The following is a 26,794-nucleotide window of genomic DNA, read 5'->3' as shown; positions in this document are numbered from 1 at the left end:
TACGCTATAGTTCCTGCCAGTTACTTTGTGAAGTGGTCGGAACAAAATGGCAGTTTGGTTGAGCTGTATTTTTTTGCTTTGACTGAGTGTGTGGTGTAGGGCTTAGGGCTATAAAGAGGCATTTTATTGGAAATTGAGACGGAAGAAAATTGTTATTAAATCAGGGCTTGAGAAAATTATGGTTTTTGGTAATAATTAGACATAATTAAAAGGGGTGCAAAAGGTTGAATTTCAGATGAGGGGTTCAGATATCTCTCTAAGCAAGCCTATGATAGTTTTTTTAGCTCAAACTCTAAATGTGACAGTAGTTTTCTTGTACTGATGACATAAACAGGGTTTTCCAGGTAGTGGAATGTGGAAAAGGGGATCTTTTCACACTAGGCAGGGCTCTAACTATGGCGAGATCCAACAGCTGAATCTGCAGATATCCGATCTGAAGAACAGACTCATGAAGAAAGACAACGAATTGTAAGATCTTTTATAAGGTTTCTGATGCTTTGGCTACCAATACTTTTCTTCTCAGGGCTATTGGCTATTAGTTTACGTCAAAGTGGTTTCGTCTCCAATGAAAAATTGAGTGTTATTTGGTTTTTTCCATTCCACTCAATTTGTAAAATGATTGGTTTATATTATAAATTCGTATCACAATCTGACAACTTTCTGGCAACTTTTTTCGAGACTACCTTTTATCGAGTATACCTATCCGCTCTTTTTTTGTGGAATAATACCATTTTACATTCAAAGTCTGAAAGATCGATTTTTTCGCATACCTAGTCGTTTTTTTTGCGATTAGGAACCAGAAAGACGAAGACCTGGAAGCATACAGTGACGAGACAAGGAACCTCTCAGTGGAGAACAAGAAACTGAAGGAGCAGCTGACAGAAGCAGCGAGAGAGGCGAGGAGTATTCGTGGACTGAGGGATGAAGTGGACATTTATAGAGAGGTGAGTATGCTATGTGTTGACCCTCTTAAGCTTTAATAAGTACATGAGTTCACGAGGACCTTGAAAATTAGCTCTTACAAAAAGACTGATAGTGATAGAGTTTTACAAGTCTCTAGTACCGAATACACTGCGTTTGTTTGTTCACACACGTTAAGTGACCCTCGTCGTCAAACTGGCTCGCATAAATTCCACCCTCAAACTCAGTCTTTATTTTTTGTTCGCTATTGCGTACACTTAGTGGAGGGCTGATATGCTGTCTATAAAAATGTAATCATCAATTTGTAATATCGAAGCATGTGTTTCTTTTTAGAAAGCGGCGAGAGCAGATAGAGCGGAGAGTGAACTGGAGATGGCAAAACACAAGTTGGAAGAGCTCGACTACTACAGACAACGACTAGAGGTGAGACTAGACTTATACTTTGATCAAATTCAAATGCTGTTGAGAAGCAATAGAAAACAATCAGTTCAAACCTCCAAGTTCTGAGCTAAATTTCATTTTTATTAAGTTGATTCGATAAGGAATCAAAAAGTGTCAAAATTTCATGGAATTGTTGAAAATTGTTTTGCTTTTTTTAGCAATCGAACAAGGACTACAAAATGCTGGAAGAAACGAAATCTTCAATTGAGAAACACATGCAAGCACTTGAAACCCAAGTTGAACTCCTGCACGAAACGCAGCGTGAAAACATCACTCTCCAATCTCAAATAACATCTCTAGAAACTCAGATAGAAGAGAAGGAATTGTTGGTTGATTCTTTGAAGAAAGAAAATCAGACTTTGGGTGTGCAAAATACAGCATCGCTGAATGAAAGTGCGAGTTTACATCAGCAATTGGTCAATGCCAATTACACCCAAAGTGAGTCTTTTTAGGAAGCATTTTTGGAATTAATTTTGATTTATGCAAAAAAAGTCTTGGTTACTTTACCTCGTATAAGACTATGCATGATTCATACGATGATGTTCTTCTTGGAAAAAAACTTTTGGGCATCTGCAGAAATTTTTAAATTTTATTCTATCATAAATAAATAAAATGGAGTATGTTAGTGTGTATAAAAATAAGCATCGTGTGTAATAGAGTGTCTATGTAATGTGAATGTATGATAGCCTTGCCTGCCAGCCATCGCAAGAACTCGGCCACCATCCGCAACATCGTGCCCCGATTGGGCGCCATGAGTGTAGACGAAGACGACTTAGGCTCGTTTCCGCCTTCTTTTCTCCATTTAGTCCGAAATCATAAATCTTAATTACACAAGCCATTGTGAGAAAAATAAGCAAACTTAAAAAAAGAAATTTTAGAAAGTAACTTAAAAAACTCAAAATTAAATAAAGATAGCCGGTTACTGGGCAAGTAGCACAGAATGTTTCGACCAAAGATAGTCTTTAGAAAACTACGGTTTAGAAAGTTTTTTTTTCAAATAAGTGTAGTTTTTTCTGCTTGGAGTGATAAAAGGATCTGACGCAAAAATATAATTTAGGCGCATTAGACAGTCATAGTAGTATAGGCAAACTGGACAAAAAATTTTGTAGAAAAATTACTTGAAAAAACTCAAACTAGTTTCACTTGCTTAAAATTACGTTTTAAGGTCTTAAATTAGGCATAATTCAGGTTTTAAGCCTGCTCGCTTGCTTTTTTTCGCTCGAATTAAGACAAAAAATCAAAAATTTCAAACCGGTTTTTCTCGACACTGGGAAAACTTTTTGGACATTTTTTAACGTGGTTCGAATCACGACTGAAAGGGCTTTAATATGATATATCATTCAACCAGTCCGATCATTATTTGTTGTACCTGATTTTGCGTGGAAAACAAACAGCAAAAAAAAACTAAAAGACACCCGAATAGAAGTTTCATGATTTCAACTATGAATTAATCTCTTGTCGAAGTTCTATTTGCAACATTGTAAATTTTTAAGCATTGTTAGTTTTTAAACCTCTTTGAAGTGTACCCTTAAAACGGAAGAGGTTTGACCTATATCGTGTTATACTTCTACTAAACTAGAGTATCATTCAAGCTTATGTGTTAAATCAGTTATTCTTCTTCAACTCACCCATAGAGTTCGGTAAAATTAAAATTGACCCACTAGTTAAGAAGAAGTTGGAAACGAGTCTCACTGTTAGACCTCGAAATGACGCTGATGCCAGAGGTACTAGGGGACTATTTACAGTCGACCCCTTTTAATAATACAATTGGGCAAAGGGACAGTATAGCCTCAATTGCGAGTAATGCTTCATCTAATAATAGGCGGTGTGAGTGAATTCAGAAATCGATTGTAGATTTGATTGTTTATTGTCCTGCTACCATCAATAAGTTCTGTTGCATATCTGGCATTGTTTTGTTATCATTAATAATTTAGGTGGAATACTTGAATCTGTTGCAGTTCTGTTGTTGCCATTTATGAGTTGGCGATTGAAATTACATTGAAACTGATTTTTTTTGCAGTGCTTCTGGCAACCGATTGTTTTTTTAGCATGAATATAATTTGAAACTTGTCAGTGAATAAATTACGAGGCGATATGAAATCTTCAATAAATTAAGCACGTCACCGAGAAACTGACTGGCAAAATTTGCAACTGTTGTTAATGGGTTACACAGTGTTGTGCTATGTTATTGTTCAGCTGCCATTGCTGATATGTTGACGATTGCAATCATATTTGAACGCAATATATGATGCATTCACAATATCATGTTCAAAAAGATTGGTTTCTTAGAATTATCAGTTCAAGACACTTTTGTTTATGTTACTTGTGATAAGTTTTTCCCATTTTTGCTTCAATAGAATAACAAAATGGAAAACGACTGAATGTTAAATTTTGAGCTTTCGCAGACTCAATAGGGAAAGTTTTCTCACTCTCTCAGTGATACCCCACTAAACAGATTTTTGTTTCTACAAATTGATATTATTTATGATGGCAGCACTCAATTTAATTTAAACTGTCATTATACTTTTCAGTTGTAGTCTGTACTCATTGTTCATCCAATGTGATTTTAATGGATTGTTTATACGAATATGTTTGTTTTAGCTTCTCATCGACCTTCAGTGGGCTCGGAGTGTGAAGATACTCTCAAGTTCAGCATGATTCAGTTGGAGAAAGAGAAACAAGTGAGCTTTTTAGAAGGTTTAGTTGGAAGGCCAACACGTCAAAGGATCAACACTTAGTTTCATAGTGGTACCGTTAAGTTTTGACAGTGACGGCATCTTCGTTTTTAGTAGCTGAAGACTAGCGCAATAGAAACGTATGCGCAGAATTTTAATTTCAACGGTTTCCAAAACGACTTAAATGATAGTTCGATTTTAATAATAATGTTGATGAGAAAGATGACGATGATAGATTTTTCTACTCATTTCGGCCATAGTTTTGCGTGTTTTGGCGATAATGCTTGTGATGTTGAATGTAATTATATTTGCTTATGTAATTATGTTTATGTAATTAGGAGTTGAAGACTAGAGCAATAGAGATGGAGACGCAACTACTGCAGTTGAGTAAGGAGAAGGCGGCTGTGGAGAAGGAGTGTGACAAGTGGAGGGGAAGGGAGGAGAGGGAGAAGGGAACTCTGGAGGAGCTGCAACACAACATCGACAAGGTAGGGGTAATTGGTTGTATTAATTTCGTACGACTCAAATTTTCACTCATGATGTTGATATTGTCCTTAACGTATAGTTGTTCATTTTTTTTTCTGTACCAAAAACTATCAAAAACTATTCGATATGGATTAAGGGGCAGTCGGAAATTCAAGGCTTCGCGCTGATACGAGCAGTCTTGTTGTTCCGACTTTCGTATTGAAAGTAACGAAATATTTGTGATCGGGGTGGGTTTTTTTTCTTCAGACAAGTTTTGACTTTTTAACTAGCCATTTTTGACGGAATTTTTTTTATATCATTCAAATGTTATCCTGAGCTTAAATTTGAAAAGATATTTCACCTGTGATCATTTTTCGTAAAGTTATGAGGGTTTAAAGATTGCCATTTTGACCAATTTGGGACAATTAACGCGCGATATAATTCGCGCTATTAACGCGTAAGCGGAGATTTAATCTGTCGTATAAATCGTTCCAAATTAGTTGTACGAAGCTTATGTGCCATAATTGATTTGTTACAAGGAACGAAATCTATCTTTTTGTACTTTATATGGCGTGTGGGGGGATGATTTTCATAAAAATTTTCAAATTTTAGAAAAAAAAAAATTTTCATTTCATTTTATTTCTTTTAATTTTTTATGTTATTACTGCTGCTCAATAAACCTTAAAAGGCAGTCGGAACATTCAGGGCTTCGCCCTGATACGAGCAGTCTTGTTGTTCCGACTTTCGATACGAAAGTAACGGAATATTTGTGCTCGGGGTGGGTTTTTTTTTCTTCAGACAAATTTCGACTTTTTAACTAGCCATCTTTGACGGAATTTTTTTATATCATTCAAAAGGTATTGTTATCCTGAGCTTAAATTTGAAAAGATATTTCACCTGTGATTATTTTTCGTAAAGTTATGAGGGTTTAAAGATTGCCATTTTGGCCATTTTGACCAATTTGGGACAATTAACGCGCGATATAATTCGCGCTATTAACGCGCAAGCGGAGATTTAATCCGTCTTATAAATCGTTCCAAATTGGTTGAACGAAGCTTATTTGCCATAATTGATGTGTTGCAAGGAACGAAATATATCCTTTTGTACTTGTGGGAGGATGATTATCCCCCCATATGGCGTGTGGGGGGATGATTTTCATAAAAAACTTATTTTATTTTATTTCATTTAATTTTTTTATGCTATTACTGCTGATCCATAAACCTTAAAAGCCAGTCGGAACATTCAGGGCTTCGCCCTGATGCGAGCAGTCTTGTTTGGTTTTGAAATCAATTATTTATTTTCGAAGTATAACGTTGAGCGATGTAGCTATTCAATTTAAATTTGCCACCTATTGCATTATATTACCGAAATGAGCATAAATCAGTCACTTTAAGACAGTTTTTTTTAAGCATTGATATGTTGAGAGTTTTCGCGCATTCGAATAGTCCTCATGAAGCTATCTCACTTTGAGGCAAAAAGGTTGTGTTTTATAATTCAAACTGCTGTCGGTATTGGATTGTACTACAGTTACAGAGCATAAAAGTTGCAACGAGCATATGAACGATTTATTTCGAAGTTTTTGTTGTTTTCTCTGCAACTACCAAAAATATAGAGTTGAAACTAAGAAATATTGTTTTGAAGGCTTAAAAAGCTAGTATATCATAACTAGTTGTAGTTCAACGGGCGAGGAAACATCCTCGCTAACAACATGAATTCGAACTTATAGACTCAAACTGGTTCTTGGGAAGCTGATAAGCTTGCCATACTCTATATTTTGCGCAAAAACCTTAGACAAATGAAAAGAAGATACTCGGTGCGTCATCATTAAACAGCATGATTTTTAGGTGTAATTTTGCGCTGGTGATTAATATAAGCTGGGAAAAGAAATGTTCGAGTAAGTGTTCCGGATAAATGACTCCTCCCCCGATGCCCAGGATTATCTTAAGCAGTTTTGTTTTCTTTAAAATGTGTCCATTGTTCTGGTGTAACCGCTTAGGACTGCAATAAATATCTGTATCCTCAAAACCTATACGAGCGTTTTTGACGGACGCCGGAACAATTATCTCTTTTACTTATTTAGGCCGTCGTTTTTCCGCGTCATAAAAGGTATTTCAAGCTCATCAGTTTCCCAAGGAACCAAGTTGAGCCCATAAGTTCAAGTTTTTTGTGTTGTTTCTGACAATTTTTTTTTCGCAGCAAGAAATTCTCTGAAACTAGTTATGATAAACTGGCGTTGTTCCGTAATTGCCCTTTTATCATGATCGCATTACGATTTTGATTCACCAAGATTTTTTGTGAGCGATGTTTAACTTCAACGAGAGTTCATATTAGTCATAAATGTGACTATCGAAAATAATTATTGAACTGTTTATGCTGAGTATATTTTTTCAGGCAATGAACGACAAAAAAGCACTTCACGAGACGATGGAACAACTACAGCAGTCACACACCTCAGAAATAACTTCTCTTAAAGAGGAAATCGACTCTCTAACTCAGAATCTAGAATCTTCTAGAAGACAGACAAGCATGAACGATTCTAATATGGACTCTCAGTTAAAAGAAGCACAAGAACAGAATATTGTTTTACACGCTAGAGTTCAAGAATTCATGTCTAAGTGCAATCAATGCGAAAGCGAAAAACGACAAATTCAGAGGAAATTGGAAGTTTTACAAGAAGAGTTGAATCAAAAATCAGGCAATGATACAAAATTACAGCAACTAACTAGAGAAAACGAACAATTGAAAGAAAATTTGGAGGAAGAAAAAACTAAAAGCTCAGATTTGGAAAAAGTCGAAAAAGAAAATTTGTCTTTGCAAATTGAAATTTCGAAGTTCAAAAGCAAGTTAGACCAGAGTTCGAATGTTGAAAGTCAATATGATGAGCTTAAAAAAGATTTAGTGCAGTTAAAAACCCAAAATTTGAAACTAACAAAGCAGTCTGAAAATTTCAATGCTCTGACTCAGAAAATAAACCAACTTGAACTTGAGAATTCGGAGAAGCAACGTGAAATTGAAACGTTACAACACGTGATTCAAGTTAACAAGTCGGAACTTTCGAGAGCTACGGAACTTGAAGCGAGAAATCAAGCGTTGAATAATGATATTCAGAAATTGAGAAAGACGTTGGAAATGTATTCAGAGAAAGAAAGAGAAAAAGGCGACGAGTTGTCGGCGTTGCAGTTGGAAAAGGAATCTGTGCAAAGGTAATTATGATCAAAACTTACAGACTAATTGTTTTTTTTCTTTATGCTGATTGAAAGTCAGTGAAGGTTCATGTCAAAAAGTTATACCAAAGGCAATAAGTAAGCTCTTTAACTATCCCACTTTTGCAAGGGGAGGGAGATTCGTTACTAGGTACCCGAGTGGGGCAAACAGTTAAAGAGATCCAGGAAGTGAGCATACTTATTCCATTGTTGTTAATTTCAGAGTTATTTATCAAGATGCGATCAAGTTATTTTTGAAATTAAAATTTTGGTTTTTGAGGGATTTTTAGGTCTAAGCAGATAGCTTTAGTTGATTGTGTTGTCATTTAGGGAACTTGACACGATGCGAGTGAATAACGAGACGTTAGAAGTGAAGATGAAAGAGATGGCGGCACTGGACAATGACAACTGTCAGCTGGTGAAAGATAAAAGACAGCTGGAGAGAAACATCGAGAGGCTGAAGAGAGACATCGAGGAGTATGAGACGAAGGATCAGGACCAAAGGTGAGAACAATTGTTTGTTCACCTTTGGTTGTTGATAAGAGACTGATATTAGTAATATACGTGCTAATAGTTCTGTTTTGTTAGGATTTTCTCTCGCTGGTAGTTTTTAAGTTTAATGAAACGAGGCACTTTTCATAGTGGTAAGGCGTTCAATCTGTGATCGTCAGATCGTGTATACGATCCCCTACCATGGCAATAATAGTTTGTGAAGAGAATCTTTCACTTGACCGCAAATTCGCATCAACCACAGCCTGACTAATTTCGTCTGCAATAGTGGTACCACATGAAAGTTCTAGACGCAAAAGAAAACGACTCTAAGTCACACAAAAGGAGCTTCGCTCAATCAAAAATTTCAGTCGGGAGTGTGGGGATTTAATACAACCGGATTATGCTTAGACTAACTGGATCGCTTTTCATAGATCCATTGAAAATCGCAGAAACCACAATTATTTTTATGATAATCAAGTAGTATTTACTTAAATGCCGTTTTTTATGAATATCTGAAAGTGTCTCCATATTTACCCTGAAGTCAGTTTCCTCGCAATTTTTAAGCGTTAGGACATTGGTCCAGAAGCTGAGGACATATTATCGAATTGGCATATTTTGTGTTCTCCTTCCAAGTTAAAGGTACTCGTTGCTTTAAAGTATTTGTAAGCCTTTCCGAGTCCTTGATAAAAACCAAAAATTTACTTGACTCAAGGGGTCCGCAGTTGAATACTAGAATGAGCTGATTGTCTAGTTAGTAGATTTATTTAGTAATTGTCCTGTGGTGTAATTTAGGTCACGATTGGCGGTTATGGAAAGAGACTTGAAGAGAACGCAGAGGTTCACTGAGCGGGACCTCGGGAAAGATGAACAGATTCAGGAGTTGAAGAACGAGAATGCAGAATTGAGGAAACAGTCTATGGTCGACAAGAAGACCAACAACTGTCTCAGGGAGGTACGTATCAGCACTCTTGATCATGGCTTCGAGACCCGGTGTCTGCCCAAGTTTCGTTTTTTTTTTAACGCAACCCCTCTGTTTTTTTTTTGGATCTACTCCCCCCCCCCCTCCTATGGTACCTACTTAAGAATCTCTCCCCTATAATTTACGCGCTCATTTGCTAAGTGGGTTGTTAAGTAGGTCCTATCTTTTAACTCTTAAAGCATACTTAGTTTTTTAATTTACTGTTGCATTCAAAAAGCAGCTTCGAATCTTAACATTTTCAAAATCAAGTTCATTTGAAGTTAATTAATTAGGGTTATTGTTAGGGTCATGATTTTTAGGCTGTTTATCTCATCTTAGTTTTTTTTTAAAAGCCGACGAATTGGTGATCTTCTTATAACTTAAATTGACTTCGTTTTGGCTTGTCTCGTATAAATTTTTTGCTCCTCGAAACCATTTTTCTGATTTGATGCAGGTTTTCACTGAATAGCTTGCAAACCAAGTGACATACTCAATAATCTGTGCAACATATATTGATGTTTTTATGGGGGAAAAATACATTGACTGTGTTCTTTGTCTGTAGATGTCATTTTAATCCGATCGATAGAAAACCAGTTCATGAGACACAATTGCAAATGCTATCTTTGATATTCTTCCAATGTTGTGGAAAATACTGCCTAATATAAATTTAAGCGAATAATATTTTGCTAGATGAAATTTTCTTACTTGAGTCATCGATCAATTTTCTTAACTTGGTAAAAACTAGGTAAGTTGTAGTTCATCTGTGAAGGTCGCAAAGTGTTTTTTTTTGTTTTCGAATGTTTAGAGAAAAATAGTCTGTCTTTAATATGTCGTGTTTTGGTTAAGATGTTTTTTTAGTTGGCAGGATATTTTTTGAGTCCGATAAAAATTTATTTGGTTTCTTTAGTTTCTATGCCAAATTGTGGGCAATAGCCTTTTGGTCAACGAAACCGAACGAAGTTAATCAATCAATGCAAAACTGCTCGTTTCGACGTCGAATATCATTTCGACGTTTTTTGCTGATTTGCACATTTTAAACCGTCTCCATAAAAGCTAAGTAACCCATACAGCTCTAGTTTGTGGCCGATTAAATTGCTCAAGGTCTCCGATATTGCCAACATGTTTGCAATAAGTATGGAATAACTTGAAATTATATTAGCCTAAAACTGCTTATTTTGACCTCTGAAAATTTTTTTCACTTGAATGCATCTAAAACTAGTTAACCTAAAATGTACACTTTTTAATCGAATAGGTTGCTCAAGGTCAATGGTATTGCCAACAACTTGGTACTAACTATGCATGCAAGGTCATCTCACATGATTGTATGTTGTAGGAGCTGGTGAACGAGAAACTTCGTCACCAAGACCTGCAGTCGGAAATGGAGAAGGTGAAGGGAGACTTGGCAGACAAGGAGAGCAACCTCAAGCTACAGCAGCACAAGAACCTTCTCGGTAATCTACGCCTTTCAATGTTTTATCAATCAAACCTTCTTGGTACTCAACGTTTTTTAACTAACGTCTATTCAATCACTAGTGCAGTAGCGGATTTAAGGAGAATTGTTTTTGAAAATTTCCCTCCCCTCGAAAAAAATTCTAGAATTGCTCCTGCTTAAATTTTTATTGGGCTTTAAAGTTCAGCCATAATTATTTAAGTAGTATAACATCAAGCAGAAATAATTTTCAGAAGAGGGAGAGAGTATATGTTTGTATCTTTTGGTTCTAGAGCAAAGTAGTGGAGGTGGTAGTAGAACGAGTAGTCCCAACTCTTCCTTCAACAATGGCTCTCTCATGATTTCCAACAGTCTCCTAGATGTGAAGGACAAACGCATCAAGGAGCTAGAGTCTCTGTGAGTATTCTTATGTTTTCTTATGTTTCGTATTTAAAGATGAAGTGCTTGAGGGCCGAAACATAATATAATCTTCCTTGAAATCATGGCAATATTTCGCTACCCAGAAGTATTAAGATTAATGAACGTAAAGAGTAGTTTTATATAGTTCTTCGTGATTTTTTTTTTCAGTAAAAAGTCTTGAAATTTGTTCACGCTCAGTTTTGATTGTTCGCGTTTGACTTCTGATTTTTTTTAAGTTCACTTCCTTTCTTTTGTTAAAAGGAAGGCAAATTTCACTATCGAACAACAAAACTGTGAAGGTCACGAAAAATGTGATCAACTTCTAATTTCGAAAATTGGAATTAATTATTAGATTTCCCAGCGAAATGAGAATTTTACCTATTGATCTAGTTTTCTCAAAATGGGTGAATTTTATTAAGAGCAATGAATGTAGTGAGTACTCTTATATATGTTTTACAGATTTTTTTCAGGAATAAGTCTTAATTTGTTCACGCTCAATTTTGATTTTTCGCGGTTCGACTTGTGAATTTTTTAAGTTCAGTGCATTTATATTGTTTAAAGAAAGGCAAACCCCACTATCGAACAGCAAAATTGTAAAGGTCACGAAAAACGTGATCGACTTCTCATTTCGAAAATGGAAATTAATTATCAGATTTCCCAGCGAAATAAAAGTTGTACTAATTGATCCAGTTTTTTCTAATTTTAACAAAAAAGTCCATCATAAATTGCTCTACAAATTCACAGAGCTTAAAGGCCATCTATTTTTTCTTCGAAATTCAAAAATTGAAGATTTTTAAAAAACAAGTCGGTTGTTGTTTCAGTTTCCTTGACTTCCTTACTCTTTTCCAATTGTCAAATGGCTATGTTCAAAGAAGTGTCAATCATAAGTTGTTCTTCAAACTCAAAGAGCTTTAAGTCCATCTATTTTTTTCTTGGAAATTCAAAAGATCATCGCTTTTTTCCAACTGTCAGTTGGCGATGTTTAAATGATTGCATCCTAATTAACTGCATTTTTTTTATTTCTGGCTGGGAATTATTGACAAGAATTCAAGTGAGATAATAGTACGGTTCGTCCCTCGATATTTCGACCCAAATGCTAAACGCATACGAGGACCCGCAATGAGTGAAAAGAGAAATGTTTGCGGAGCAAAATGCGTGTATACTCTCAAACAGCGATAGATATTTCAAATTTTTATGCTTGCGATTAGCAAGCGTTATCAAATCGAATGTAGATTTTTTTCGGGCCAACAACTAGTTTAACAAAATCAGTTGAATCACTTATGATGCTGCTATGCAGCTGACATGCTCAATTTCTTAGGGTCACAATTTGAGTGAAAAAATGATTTTTAATAAAGAATACCCTCCCATATCTGAGATTTTTGCTTCAATCTAAAGAACGGGTTGTGGGAAGCTCCTTTACATACGCTACTACGCCCAAATTTCTTGAAACAAAAAATTATGGCTCCGAAATGTTTGATTTGTTGACCGTTTTTTTTTAAACTGTTTGTCTTTGCTCGAGAACTACAATGCCAAACCTGTGTTTTTTGGTTGAAACGAAAATGCAGGTTGCGAGAATCTCTTTATCATAAGCTGCTACGCCCAATTTCTGTTGAAACAAAAAGCTATGATTCCCGGAAATGTTAACTTTATGATTTGTTGACTTTTTCTTGGACTTATCTCGGCAACTATCCTGCCAATTCAGATATAGGTTTAATCGACACAACCTGTTGTTGGAAACATACCTTTTTAGTTTGCCACGTCCAGTTTACTTTAGAAAAAGTTATGGCCTAAAACAAGTGAAAGTTTTGAAACTTTGATCGTTTTTTTTGGAATTTTTTTACTCTACTCGAGAATTACCGTGTCAATTCTAAGGTTTATTGTTCAATCGAGAAGCACGATTTCGGGAATCTTCTCAGCTTTACCGACCATGACCTGCTTTAAGCAGAAAAAAGTTACTGATTGTGGAAAGTCAACTTTTTGAACTTTGACAGTTTTTTACCCTGTCAAATGTGAGATGAAAATATCACTCGAAGAAGCGAATTTTTTCTGCAGGTTATATATTTGGGAAGCTCCAAAATTTTCTAAGTTTTCACTCTTCTCACTTATTTTAGATTGAAACAGAAATCAGCTGAAAAAGATTCAATCCAACAGGAACTGGAAGTGCTGAAGAAACAACTGCCTAAGCCTGGTTCCAACACAACGCGTACGAACCAAGGAGTCGGTGGACTACTGTTACCTGGGCTGGATGATGTAAGAAAGTTTTACATAGAAATCACAAAACCAAAGAACAAATATATTTTCCGTTTTTTCCCTATTTAATTAGTGCAACTAGTCTACATTCATTCAGTGCGATTTTTCTGTCCTAGGTTATCAAAACTTTTCAGAACATCTATTTTTCTTGAGTTTTTCACCATTATATTTTTGGCAAGTATTTGTAAAACCTATGTTTAATCTCACTTAGGAGATATTTTGTTATCTGTTTTGTCACTTTCAGCTGTATTGGGAAAGCAAGGTAAGCTGAGTTCATAGATTGCTAGATTTGAATCGAATGGGATCTTAAAGAGAGATGCATTCAAACTCGTTGCATCCATTTTATCATCTACATCTGTGTAATGATCAACAAAATCTTCGAAACTCTATCTCGCTCCTTAGGTAATCGGAATGCTCTTGAAGCTAAATTTTGTATGCTAATTGCTCTAGTTTGTTGTTGTTGTTGAAACTATTTATTAAAAGTTTGTTGAAAATTTATCAGTTGTAAAATAGCTCGCTTTTGTTTTATTTTGCATTGATAGTGAAATGTCAGATAAAATGTTGAAAGATTTATTAGTTAACAGACTAAACGGACGGTTTCTGCTATTCACACATGTAACTTTTAATTAGCTCCTAATAATTACGCTTGTAATTAGCAAGCTTCATCAAATCGGAATTTTGACTTTTTTTCAGATTAAGTAGTGTACCAAAATCTCATGATTTATTTGAGCCAGCAATTTTCATCTGTTCTGATAGATGTTCTCACCAACAGATGCGTTTTGACATATCTGTATCTCGAATTGCGGTATCTCGAATTAATCAACTCTTTTATTTTATTTCATGTTATGCTTATTTTGTCGCGTTAATTTTTCTCGGCTTGGTTTCGGCTAATGTTATTTCGCTAGTGAGCACCTAGTGTTTTAGTATGAACCTTCTTTTTTTAGGATCTGTTTTCGGCTTTATTTGTGGCTAATGTTTGTGATGGAGTAAGCGTCGGTGGCTGAGTGGTTACTGAGTGAGACTCATGATTTCTACGCAGTAGGTTCGAGTCCGAGAGGTTATTACTAATTCGAGGCTTATTTTTTCTTGTTCTTATTGCACTTTTTAGAATTCTAGAGCTGCTGTTTGTCGTGTTCTCGCTAGTGTTCGCGAAGAGCAGCTTCGCTTCTGTTTATCAACTTAGTGGTCCTTTGATTTGACGTTTAACGGACAAAATGTTATTTACTTCATTTATGCTTTGATGTGGATTGGGTATGACAATTTTTCTTGGCTGAACGGTCGGCTACCCTAGTATTGTTTGCTTTTTTGCCGCTGGATTAATTTTGCTTCAGTACTTATTCAGAGTAATGAATGTAGTGAGTACTCTTATATACGTCTTGGTTATTTTTTTTTCAGGAAAACGTCCAAAAATTTGTGTACGCTCAATTTCGATTTTTCGCGGTTTGACTTTTAATTTCTTTTGAAGTTCGCTTTATTTCTTTTGGTAAAAGCAAGCGAAATTCCACTATTGAACATCAAAAGTGTATCGGCCACGAAAAACATGACCGACTTCTAATTTCGACATTGGATTATCAGAATTCTCAGCGAAATAAATATCTTCTTAAGTTTTTTTGGTTGAAGTGGGATTTCCCTGCGAAATCAAACTTCTACTTGTTTTGGGCTCAAACTGAGGTTGTTTTCTCAGATTTTGGTATTTTTTTTATCAAAAAAGCGCCGATCATAATTTGCTCGTTAAGTTGGAGAGCTTTAAGGGTATATATTTTTTCTCTAAATTTTGAAAGTTGCAAGTTTTTTGACAAAAAACAATTCCGTTTTTTTTCTGTTTTCATGCGTTCATTACTCTTTTCCAGCTGTCAGTTGGCTGTTTAAAATATAGAAATTTTGACTCTCGGCATAATTTTTCTCATAATGAACTACTTTCATGACAAATGTAAAAAAAAGTGTTTTGATGTTTTTTAATGTTTTTTTTTTAATTTTCTATTCTGACGTCCGACTTTTTTCCTGCTATTTTCCTTGCCTATTTTGTATTATAAGTAATGAGCGTAGTGAGTACTCCTATACAGGTCGTGCTACTTTTTCGAGGTTTGACGTTTTATTTCTTTTCAAGTTCATTTCATTTCCTTTGTTCAAAGAAAGAAAGGCGAACTCCAATATCAAGCAGCAAAAATGTAAAGCTCACGGAAAACGTGATCGCTTTCTTGTTTCGAAAAAGTGGAGTTTAATTTTCAGATTTCTCAGCGAAATGAAAACACTACCTATCGCTCCAGTTTTTATATTAGCAAGCAGCTAGTTTGTTAGTACGAACCTTCTTTTTGCTAAGCTAACTCGCAATTAGAAATTTTCATTTAAAGTTGAAAGTGTTCACTTATTTGGTGGCACTTTTGCTATAATCACAATGTAGCTTTGAAAATATCATAGCATCTATTCTCTACTTTCTTTGTGGCTATTGTTTGTGATTTATTAAGCGGTTAGTGCGTGAGACTCATAATCTCTAGGCCGTAGTAGGTCGCAGGTCGAATCCGAGACGTAGCCGAATTTTAACTAATTCAAGGCTTATTTCTACCTTTTTTCGTATTGCACTTTTTAGAGCTTCTTTTTGTCTTGTACTCGCTTATATTTGCGAAGTGAAGCTTCGCCTCATACCTCAAATTAGGTTAATTTTATCAAAAACTTTCAATCGTAAATTGTTTAGAATTCCAAAAAGCTTTAAAGCCATCTATTTTTTTGTTTGAAATTCTGAATTTGAGATTTTTTTCAAAAAAGTAATTGAGTATTATTGTTGTTTTCTTTCTTTCGTGTTTGTTTTCCAACTGTCTGTTGATATTTTGTTTAGAATTGATTCATTGAAAATCATTGTTTTCTTTACTAGAAAACTAACTGTTGGCAAGAAATTTATCTGCATTTTTGATCGCGAATGAAAAGGTTTTAATATGATACATAATTCGGCCCATTCCGATGATTATTGGTGGTACCTGATTTTGCGTAAAAAAGCAAAAAGAAAGAAGAAAAACTAAAATACACCTGAAGTCAAAGTTCCTCCACTTTTTTCAAATGGTCGGAACAAAAACGCAAACGACCTTTTTCATGACATTTAGGAGAACCACCATCATTACTGACCTATTCTTTGCACCGTTACTTTAACTGATTACTCACTAATATTAGCGGAACTTCATCGATTATTTTAAAAAGATTTCTTTTTGGTAATTCGCACGTTGCAAGCATTTAGAGTTAGAGACGAAACTGAATGCCGTAGACAATATTGAATGACAATCATAACTACCACAGAGAGTGCTTTCATAATTATCCATGAGATAATTTAACATAAGCTTTGCGATATCTCTGTCAGTCTCCAATTTTCTTGCAACTGCTTCGAAACGAGTTGTTAAACGCCAGATGGTGTCTGATGGTATAGAATGAAACACCTTTCAGTCGTAATTCGAGCTTCAATCAAAATTATCAACAAGACCAAATATTATAACTGTTTTGTTTACTGTTTAGTTTTTTTCATCGATACAACAGTAATCTGTTGTAAAATCTGTACTACTTCAAAGAGAGAAGTTTTTGTGAACAGCATGTAACTCACAGCTAGCTTATGGGAACGAAACTAAATGTTGTAGAGGAGCTTGAATTAAATCATCATAACCGAAACATTGCCTGCCACTTACTTATTTAACTATGTTACGTTTAAGTTGACATCACTTATTATCCCGACTTTCAAAGGAACTGATTGAATGTTTTTTTTTTAGAAAAGGGCCATAATAAAAACGGACCATAAGGAAACGGACTATGCTGGTCTGATAGCCTTTCATAGATCCTCTGGAATCACAGTAGCCTGAACTCTAATTGTTTTATTTTAATTTTTGACTTAATAGTCTAAAAAATCATCAGTACCTAAATATTTCATTTAACTAATTTAAACTAGTTGATATCACTTATTTAACTGTTCTAGTTCACTGCTCTGGACCGTGAACACGTGCGTGCGAGAGAGAGGATTGAGTCTCTGACTCAGCAGCTGGATGTGAGACAGAGTGAGATGAATGAGCTGCTGAGTGTGAAGTACAGACATGAAGGACAGATTGAAGCCTACAGGAAGCAGCTGCAGAAGACACATGCGGAGACTGCTAACATACAGGTAACATCCTATCATGCAATAATATTTTTATGGGTCCAAATATGATAGTAAAGAAATGGTCCCTGAAGAAAAAACTTAAGGCCTTGAAATTTTCGAAAACATGGTTCACTTTTGTTAACTTGTGTTTTTGAAGTTTTTATAAAAGTTTCGGGACCTAAAATCTTTCGTACTTGCCTTTTCCTTGGACCCAGCTATAAAACTTGTACGCTATCATGATTTTTTTGAGAATAGCTTTTAAGTCAAATTTATTTTCGAAGGGTTGAAAAGGCGAAGAAGACCAGCTAGACATAGAGTTTTCAAACAAAATTATAGAAAATAACTTAGACAGGGGTGGATCTAGGATTTTATGGTAACATTTGAAGGCCTATTTTTAGGTCGACCGAATTGATTTTATGGCCTCTCCCAATTCTTTATGAAGACCTTGTTTTTACCAAATTGGTTGGCGCCAAATTAGCGTCAAAGGCTCCGTAAGAAAAATCGTGAGTAGGAAAGCCATAAATGGATACCTTAAAAGAATACCAAAGTTCGATTCCCTGAGGGGGGAGGGGGGAAGGAGGAGCGTCCAAAAAATCAGCTAAATCAATTTATTTTTCTTTCAATTACTGTTGATTCAGTTTTCCAGCTGGCAATGGGTGCTGCGAGTTGAGCGTTAATTTTTGTTACAGTTATTCAAAAACGGACTGCACCTTTTCGACTATTTTCTAGGTCGAGTTGTCAACTCTGCGCAGCGAGAATGCCTCGCTGAAGACACAGTTTGCAGATGAGCAGAACCACAGAACAAGACTAGAACACCAGCTGCAAGTCAGAAGCAGAGATCTGGACAATGCTCAGTCCGCTTACGAACAGCTGCTGCAGGTAAAGTCGTAATTCATTAACCAGAATTATTTCTTGGAACTTCTGTGGCAAACAAAAATTGGGGAACCAATCTGGGAACAAGAACTGAGTGCTGCCAACAGTAAAATAAATATCCGTACGAAAAGTAACCTATCGAAGATAATTTTTTCAAAGCTAGTTGCTTTGAAAAAATTAAGATATTTTGTAAATGCTTGTGGCTTAATTTTTCTAGTTAATGTTTCTGGTGGTTTCTTTTACGTTTCGAAGTACTATTTTTTCAAGTAAAAGGTCAACTTGAGAGGCATTTTTTTTGCTGTTTAGGGCAATGAGATGTTGCAAGCTCTGCACTCTAATTTATCCCATGACTATGAAGATAGAATGTCTCAATTCACACAGCTGAAGAACGACCACAAGAAGCTCTCCAATAATCACAGAGGTAGATCATTGATTACGACTTGAGTCTTTCAAAATCAGTTATAACATACATTGTGAAAAGTCACAACATTTCAAGTTGACATCTTAATCGAAATAAAAGGTTGATTACGGAAGAAAATATATAGCAAGTTATTTTTTTTGGGTTCATCAAATAGAAGAAATATATTTCTGCTTTTGCTGGCTGAATATTTTTTTGGAAAAACGATTTTCGGGTAACATAATTTTTTCATTACATTTGACCGTAAACTACAGTTTTTCATTAGGTTTTGTTTCACTTTGATCATTTTTCTATATATACATGGAGCAAGTGTTTGATTAAGTTTCAAGAAATGTTTTTTTTTTAGACTGAAGATATGGAAACCAAAATTGGTACGATATAATAAAAGAGTGGTGTACTAGTTTCAATTGCGTCGAAACCTTTAAAATTAGAGTCACCTATACTTCTTGATTTTTTAGAGATTTATATAATTTATGTATGAATCATTTCCAAAATGGGTGATGTTGTAATGGCCTAATTTTAGACCTGAAAGAGAAGTATGAAGTTCTCAAAAGTGAAAAAGACACCTTGGAAAAGCAGAACACCTCTCTCAAAGGCCAACGCGACTCTCTGCTGACAACCACCTCCTCTGGAAAGCAACAGCAGTCGAATGGAACTTCTTCGTTTGCAGAACTGGAGGAGCGATTGGAGAATTACAAGAAGTCTAATTCGAATCTGAAGATGATGAATGCGACTTTGATGGAGGCGTTTGAGAAGTTGAAAAAGGTGAGTGTTCATATAGAGTTATCTGAATTCTGATTGGTTTACATATATTTTGGTCATTCTTGAACTTGAACTTGAATTCATTTAACCAGAAACTTTACCTTACATTATTAGGTCATTCGATCCTTCTGACGTGAGGGGTTCCCCCATAGATAGAAATAATTAAGGGACTCGAAGTTTCAAGGGAATTTAATTGTCACTTTTTTATGGCACCCAGAGTCTTTCCCATTATAGTCCCAGCAAAATATACCCCCCTACCTTAATAGTAAAATTACAGTGTGGTGGGCTCTAACTTTTTTATTACTGAGAGGGGTGTATTGGGAAAGAAAATCCGACAGTGGTGATACTGAACAACCAACATGTTTGCCCAGTATATGATTCTTCTTATTATGATTATTATTATTATGATTATTATTATGATTATTATGATTATTATGATTATTATCATTATGATTATTATCATTATGATTATTATTATGATTATGATTATGATTGTTATTATGACTATTATGATTATTATTATGATTATTATTATTATTATGATTATTTTTATTACCATTACTAGTAGTATTATTATTATTATGATTACTATTATGATTATTATTATTATTATGATTATTATTATGATTATTATTATTATGATTATTATTATTATGATTATTATGATTATTCTCATTATGATTATTATTATTATTATGATTATTATTACGATTATTATGATTATTATGACTATTATAATTATGATAATTATTATTATTATGATTATTATGATTATTATCATTATGATTATTATCATTATGATTATTATTATGATTATGATTATGATTGTTATTATGACTATTATGATTATTATTATGATTATTATTATTATTATGATTATTTTTATTACCATTACTAGTAGTATTATTATTATTATGATTACTATTATGATTATTATTATTATTATTATGATTATTATGATTATTATTATTATGACTATTATGATTATTATTATTATGATTATTATTATTATGATTATGATTATTATTAATATGATTATTTTTATTACTATTACTAGTAGTATTATTATTATTATGATTATTATTATTATGATTATTATTATTCTTATTATTATGATTATTATTATTATGATTATTATTATTATGATTATTATTATGATTATTTTTATTACTATTACTAGTAGTATTATTATTATTATTCTTATTATTATGATTATTATTATTATGATTATTATTATGATTATTATTATTATGATTATTATTATTATGATTATTATTATTATGATTATTATGATTATTATTATGATTATTATTATTATGATTATTTTTATTACTATTACTAGTAGTATTATTATTATTATGATTATTATTATGATTATTATTATAATGATTATTATTATGATTATGATTATGATTATGATTATTATTATGACTATGATTAGTATGATTTTTATGATTATTATTATGATTATTATTATTATTATGATTATTATTATGATTATTATTATAATGATTATTATGATTTTTATTATGATTATTATTATTATGATTATTATCATTATGATTATTATTATGATTATGATTATGATTGTTATTATGACTATTATTATTATTATGATTATTATTATGATTATATTATTACTATTATCATTATTATTATTATTATTATTATTATTATTATTATTATTATTATTATGATTATTATGATTATTATTATTATTATTATGATTATTATTATGATTATTATTATGATTATTATGATTATTATGATTATTATTATGATTATTATGATTATTATTATTTTGATTATTATTATTATTATTATGATTATTATTATTATTATTATTATGATTATTATTATTATGATTATTATTATAATTATGATTATGATTATTATTATTATGATTATTATTATTATGATTATTATTATGATTATTATTATGATTATTTTAATTATTGTTATTATTATTATGATTATTATTATTATGATTATTATTATTATGATTATTATTATGATTATTGTTATGATTATTTTTTATTATTATTATGATTATTATGATTACTATTACTAGTAGTAGTATTATTATTATGTTTATTATTATGATTATTATGATTTTTATTATTACTATTACTATTAGTTTTTTATTATTATGATTATTATCATTATTATGATTATTATTATGATTATTATTATGATTATTATTATTATTATGATTATTATTATGATTATTATTATTATGATTATTATTATTATGATTATTATGATTATTCTCATTATGATTATTATTATTATTATGATTATTATTACGATTATTATGATTATTATGACTATTATAATTATGATAATTATGATTATTATTATTTTATGATTATTATTATGATTATTATTATGATTATGATTACTATTACTAGCAGTATTATTATTATTATGATTATTATTTTTATTGTTATTATTATGATTTGTATTATCATTTCACAGGAGCGTGACCACGTGGACTCAAAGCGGACAGAGAGCAGACAGAGGGAGAGGGAGAACAGTGAGTTGAGGAGTCAAGTGTCCAATCTGCACTCATTCAGTGAGGAACTAGAGACACAAAACCAGAAGATGAAATACGACTACGAGGTAAGAAAGAAATTGATTGGTCGGCTGTTTTTGAGCACATTGAATGATAACATACAATTGTGATCTGGGATTAGAAAGGATTTGATATTGTATTTCAGATTTGAACAACAGTGATTGTCATTTTTTAAAACCGAGAATTGTGAAGTTTGAGAATTGTGAAATTCCTTTTTGATTTCTTCTAAATTCTATTCAGTAATTTATTTCAAGAATAGCTGTTTCTGTATTTCACGTATCCAACAGCTACCAATTGGTGGGGTTTTGAACATCTCTGTTGAGGTTTTGTCTTCTTAACTGGCTAAATGACCTTTCCAATCCAGGATTCTTGCACAGATCGATTAACTGCACCTAAACATTCGAACACAAATTTAGAATAACCAAATTGATTAGTGTAGTCTATTGATGCTATGTGATTTAGCTCGGATCGTGCAAAGAAGTAAGTACTCACGAAAACACATTCTGATTTAATCTCGCTCTAACTCTCTGAATTAAAACTAGTCACCAAAATTCACAAGACTTGATAAGTTTTTGTTCGTTCTTAATCCTAAAAATTAATCGTTACTAAGTTACAGGTGTCTTGTTTCAGCAAAATCACAAAGATTATCCTCTCAACGATAAAAAATTTGATGCTGATAAACTAAAAAACAATAAGTTTTCCTATCGAGTTGACAAAATTAACAACGTTAAGATGGCAAATTTTGATTTGTTTTAGCTGTTGAAATCGCACAATGACCAGTTGTCCCAAATGTGTATTGAGTATGACGCACTTCATGAACAGCTGAGAAGTCGTCAGTCGAGGAGGCCGAGAAGGGAGAGTCACCGAAGCAGCAACTACCACTCCGCAAATGCGGATTTCGAAGTGCCGGTGAGTAGTTTCGTAGTTCTAAATCCACCAGTTTTTATTAAGAGTTATGAATGTAGTGAAGACTCTTTTACAGGTTTTGCTGATTTTTTTTTCAGGAAAAGGTCTAATAACTACATATTGATGTATTTATGAATGCACTAAGGTATATATGCACTTTTTGAATTCAATTGAAATTCATCTGCTGAAAGTGGCGTAAATAGCAGAAAGTGAAATCTACTGTTCCGACTTTTGATACGAAAGTAACGGAATATTTGTGCTCGGGGTGGGTTTTTTTTTCTTCAGACAAATTTCGACTTTTTAACTAGCCATTTTTGACGGAACTTTTTTTATATCATTCGAAAAGTATTGTTGTCCTGAGCTCAAATTTGAAAAGATATTTTACCTGTGATCATTTTTCGTAAAGTTATGGGGGTTTAAAGATTGCCATTTTGGCCAATTTGGGACAATTAACGCGCGATATATTTCGCGCTATTAACGCGTAAGCGGAGAGTTAATCCGTCTTAAAATCGTTCCAAATTGGTTAAAAGAAGCTTATTTGCCATAATTGATTGGTTACAAGGAGCTAAATCTATCTTTTTGTACTTTAAATGGCGTGTGGGGGGATGATTTTCATAAAAAATTTCAAATTAAAAAAAAAATTTTTTTTAAATTTTATTACATTTAATTTTTTAATGTTATTGCTGCTCCATAAAACCTTAAAAGGCAGTCGGAACATTCAGGGCTTCGCCCTGATACGAGCAGTCTTGTTCTAGTTTCGAATTTATTTTTAAGATTTCCAGCGGAATAAAAACTTTACCTGTTGATCCAGTTTTCTCTAGTTGGATTAATGTTATCAAAAAAGCGCCAATCAGAATTTGTTCTAGAAATTCAAAGAGCTTAAAGGGCATCTATTTTTTTACTTCGAAATTCGGAAGTTGAGATTTTTTCAAGAAAGTCAGTGTTTTTTTATGTACATTGCGTTCATTACTCTTTTCCAATCTTCGATTGGCTATGTTTTACAATATCTAATGTTAATGTTGATAACACTATTTAATTGTGATCACTTGGTCAGTGTCAGCTATTTTTTTCTGTTATCTTAGCAGTCAGAAATGCGTCGGCGTCTTTTTAGGGAGTGTTGGAGTTGGTTTTAAACACTGCGCGAGTTAGGCCAATCAAATTGATTTTACTTTTGAACCCCTGAACTTTTGAAAAGACGTCTAATACCATAAAGGCTGGTGGCGCAGGTTAATTTGAGAAATGAGAAAATGTGCAAAAATGTTGTTCCTGGTCTATTTTTGGAAGTTTGGTTGATCCAGGTCACGACATCAGAGACTATTCCGAGTCTGTCTAGCGCTGGTCGAGGAGGAATGCCACCGGGTGGTGGGGATATAGAGGAGACGACGGACGAGTTCTCGAGTCAAGTGAGGACACCTTCGCTAGAACATTTGGATGAGACTAAACTGAGAATGAGGTAAATCTTCGTTTAAACGGAAAATATTTGAAGATTTGGTTTAGTTAGAATAATGAAAAGTTATATTCACATAGATTATCATTTTCGACAAGGATTCAAATGAGCTAAGATGGCTCTTCTAGTCAAAGTCCTTGTTGCCTGGTTGGAATCATCATTTTGAGAAAATGTTCTTGATTTTTTTATTACTCCATGTTCTGTGTTTTGGACAAAAATAACCAGTTATGTAAATACAGAACATGAAGAAAAAAAATGAAGAACTTTTTCTCTAAATGATGATTTCAACCAGGTTGCTTACTAGAAATGTTTTGATTAGAAGAGCCTCTTAACATAATTTATTATTTTGCTAACATATAAGCCACTTGAAAGACGCAGATTATTTTTGACGAATACAGTTTTAGAGAAAAAATTGATCTTCACTTTAGTATGTTGCGGTTAATAGCCTCAAAAATGTATGAAATTTAATATGATTTTTTTTTCATGTAGGGAGAAGTTTGCTGACATCCAACATCAGCAACGAAAACTGTACGAGAACAGTGCTTTTGTCACCGCCACGCTTCCCCGATCATCCAACACTGACTCACCTAGTCTGCACCGGAAGTAAGTACCGATCGAAAGTTACGTAATGAACCAACCGAAAGTTAAGTCTTTGGAATAACTTGCATGACTGTCGTAATTTTTGATAATCCAAACGTAACCATTATGTTACAATTTACTGTTTTTTGGTATGTATGGTAGCTGTTTATATACCACCAATACTTGAGCGAGGTAAAACTGCTAAAGGATGAAAGTGCCAGTAATGTTTAATTTTGCGTATATGCTGAACCTTTCAATAGACTTTTTTAAAGTAATCGGGGATTGATTAGCTCCTAAGCACCAAAGTAAGAATTAGCCACGTGTGTAGTGTTGAGAAGTGATATGAGAAAAGTCAAACAATATCACTTTGAGTTGTGCTATTAAGTTTTTGATTTTTATCCAGTTTTTTTAACATTGTCAGCAGCTTTTGAATGTTGAAGGCAAGTGCAGCGAATCTTTCTCGGACTTTGGCGTAAGCACTAGAATCATTTTTGTTATTTGTTTAAATCTGTAATATCGTTTAATCATATCCTCACCTTATCCTGACCCAATGAAATATTAAATTTCACCGGAAATACAAAATTACAATACGAATTGAACCATGTTTAGTTTTGAACCATCAAATCCAAAGATTGTATTTTGAACACAATGATTATCAACGAAATATACTTGCATATACTTTTTTCTCTGATGTTTTATTGCAATGAAAAGCTTTTTACTATATTTGCTAAGTGTTAAAGAACGACGTGATTACACTTGCGCAGCAAAGTGTTATAGTAAGAACTTTCTTTTTTTCCAACCTTATTCGCAAATATTATTGCGACTAAGTCCCAAATATTGTCGCGGCTTAAAACAACAATATTTGCGGCATCGAATTGGCATGACAGCTTATTTGTTGCTCCTTTGTAGCTTATTGATAACCTGTGCTTTGACATTCGAATAGTTATAAGTTTACATAGTTGATCATTTTTAATTGATCAAATGAACCCAAAAAGCTATTTGTTTGAAACAACATAACAATAATAAAATCTCGATTTCAGAAAATTTCTAACTCAATTTATCTCACAATTTTTTGAAATGCATAATTTATACATAATGTGGCTGTATGGTTTGCAAATTATTACATGCAAAATTGTATCTTTTTGTATTTAGTGCTACTTTTGCTGCATGGAATTGGCAATTTATTAGCAGATGTAGCTGCGTTATTGGTGGCTACTTTTTGGGGGTTTTAAGCATTCGTGGCTGAATGGTTAGCGCGTTAGACACAGATTTACTAGGTCGCAGATTTTAACTAATTCGAGTTTTTACTAAGCCTCGACTTTAACAAATTCGAGGCTTGTTTCTACTTTCATTTTCTTATGTCACTTGATAGAGCTGCTTTGTGGTCGTGTTCTCGCAAGTGTTTGCGGAGCGCAGCTTCGCCTCTGTGTTTTTCACTGTAAGTCTATATTTTTTTCAAGAAGTATATTCGCGCTCTGTTCTTGAGAGTCAATGAACGTAGTGAAGACTCATAGATAAGTTGCGATGGCTCTTTCTTTTTTTCAGGAACAGTCTAAATTTCAGGCTCAATTTTTTTCTTTGTTATAGGGAGGCAACTCCAATATCGAACAGCAAAAGTGTAAAGGGCACAAACAACGTGATCGATTTCTATTTTCGAACGTGAAATTTAGTTGTTGATCTAGTTTTTACACTTACGATCATCTCAGTGTGTTATTACGAATTTACTTTTTTAAATAACTTTTGCAAATAAGTGTTCATTAAAAGTGTTCACTTATTTGGAAATTTCACAGTAGCATTGGAAATGGCATAGCATCTTTTCTCTGCTTTTCTTGTGGCTAGTGTTTGGCGTATATTAAGCTTCCATGGCTGAGT

The 26,794-nt window shown here is 33.4% G+C and overlaps 1 protein-coding gene across 10 annotated transcripts in view; it reads left to right on the top strand.

Annotated features, from left to right (window-relative positions):
* Positions 1-26,794, top strand: part of LOC134855421 (girdin-like) — a 64,395-nt gene that overhangs the window by 10,188 nt on the left and 27,413 nt on the right. For 8 of the 10 annotated variants that reach the window (XM_063871943.1, XM_063871942.1, XM_063871939.1 and 5 more), the window contains exons 6-27: positions 345-468; positions 794-944; positions 1,255-1,344; positions 1,521-1,800; positions 3,964-4,043; positions 4,376-4,525; positions 6,894-7,705; positions 8,036-8,209; positions 8,990-9,149; positions 10,489-10,606; positions 10,878-11,001; positions 13,116-13,254; positions 13,499-13,516; positions 17,204-17,386; positions 18,092-18,241; positions 18,542-18,656; positions 19,177-19,418; positions 21,894-22,037; positions 22,453-22,470; positions 22,747-22,899; positions 24,195-24,349; positions 24,833-24,946. In XM_063871943.1, the coding sequence (XP_063728013.1) occupies positions 345-468; positions 794-944; positions 1,255-1,344; positions 1,521-1,800; positions 3,964-4,043; positions 4,376-4,525; positions 6,894-7,705; positions 8,036-8,209; positions 8,990-9,149; positions 10,489-10,606; positions 10,878-11,001; positions 13,116-13,254; positions 13,499-13,516; positions 17,204-17,386; positions 18,092-18,241; positions 18,542-18,656; positions 19,177-19,418; positions 21,894-22,037; positions 22,453-22,470; positions 22,747-22,899; positions 24,195-24,349; positions 24,833-24,946 (3,694 nt within the window). The remainder of the gene's footprint in view (positions 1-344; positions 469-793; positions 945-1,254; positions 1,345-1,520; positions 1,801-3,963; positions 4,044-4,375; positions 4,526-6,893; positions 7,706-8,035; positions 8,210-8,989; positions 9,150-10,488; positions 10,607-10,877; positions 11,002-13,115; positions 13,255-13,498; positions 13,517-17,203; positions 17,387-18,091; positions 18,242-18,541; positions 18,657-19,176; positions 19,419-21,893; positions 22,038-22,452; positions 22,471-22,746; positions 22,900-24,194; positions 24,350-24,832; positions 24,947-26,794) is intronic. The other 2 variants (XM_063871936.1, XM_063871935.1) reach the window with 2 other exon arrangements.

Source organism: Symsagittifera roscoffensis, chromosome 10, assembly GCF_963678635.1.
Source record: "Symsagittifera roscoffensis chromosome 10, txSymRosc1.1, whole genome shotgun sequence".
NCBI lineage: Eukaryota > Metazoa > Xenacoelomorpha > Acoela > Convolutidae > Symsagittifera > Symsagittifera roscoffensis.
This window is presented reverse-complemented; position numbering and strand designations above follow the sequence as displayed.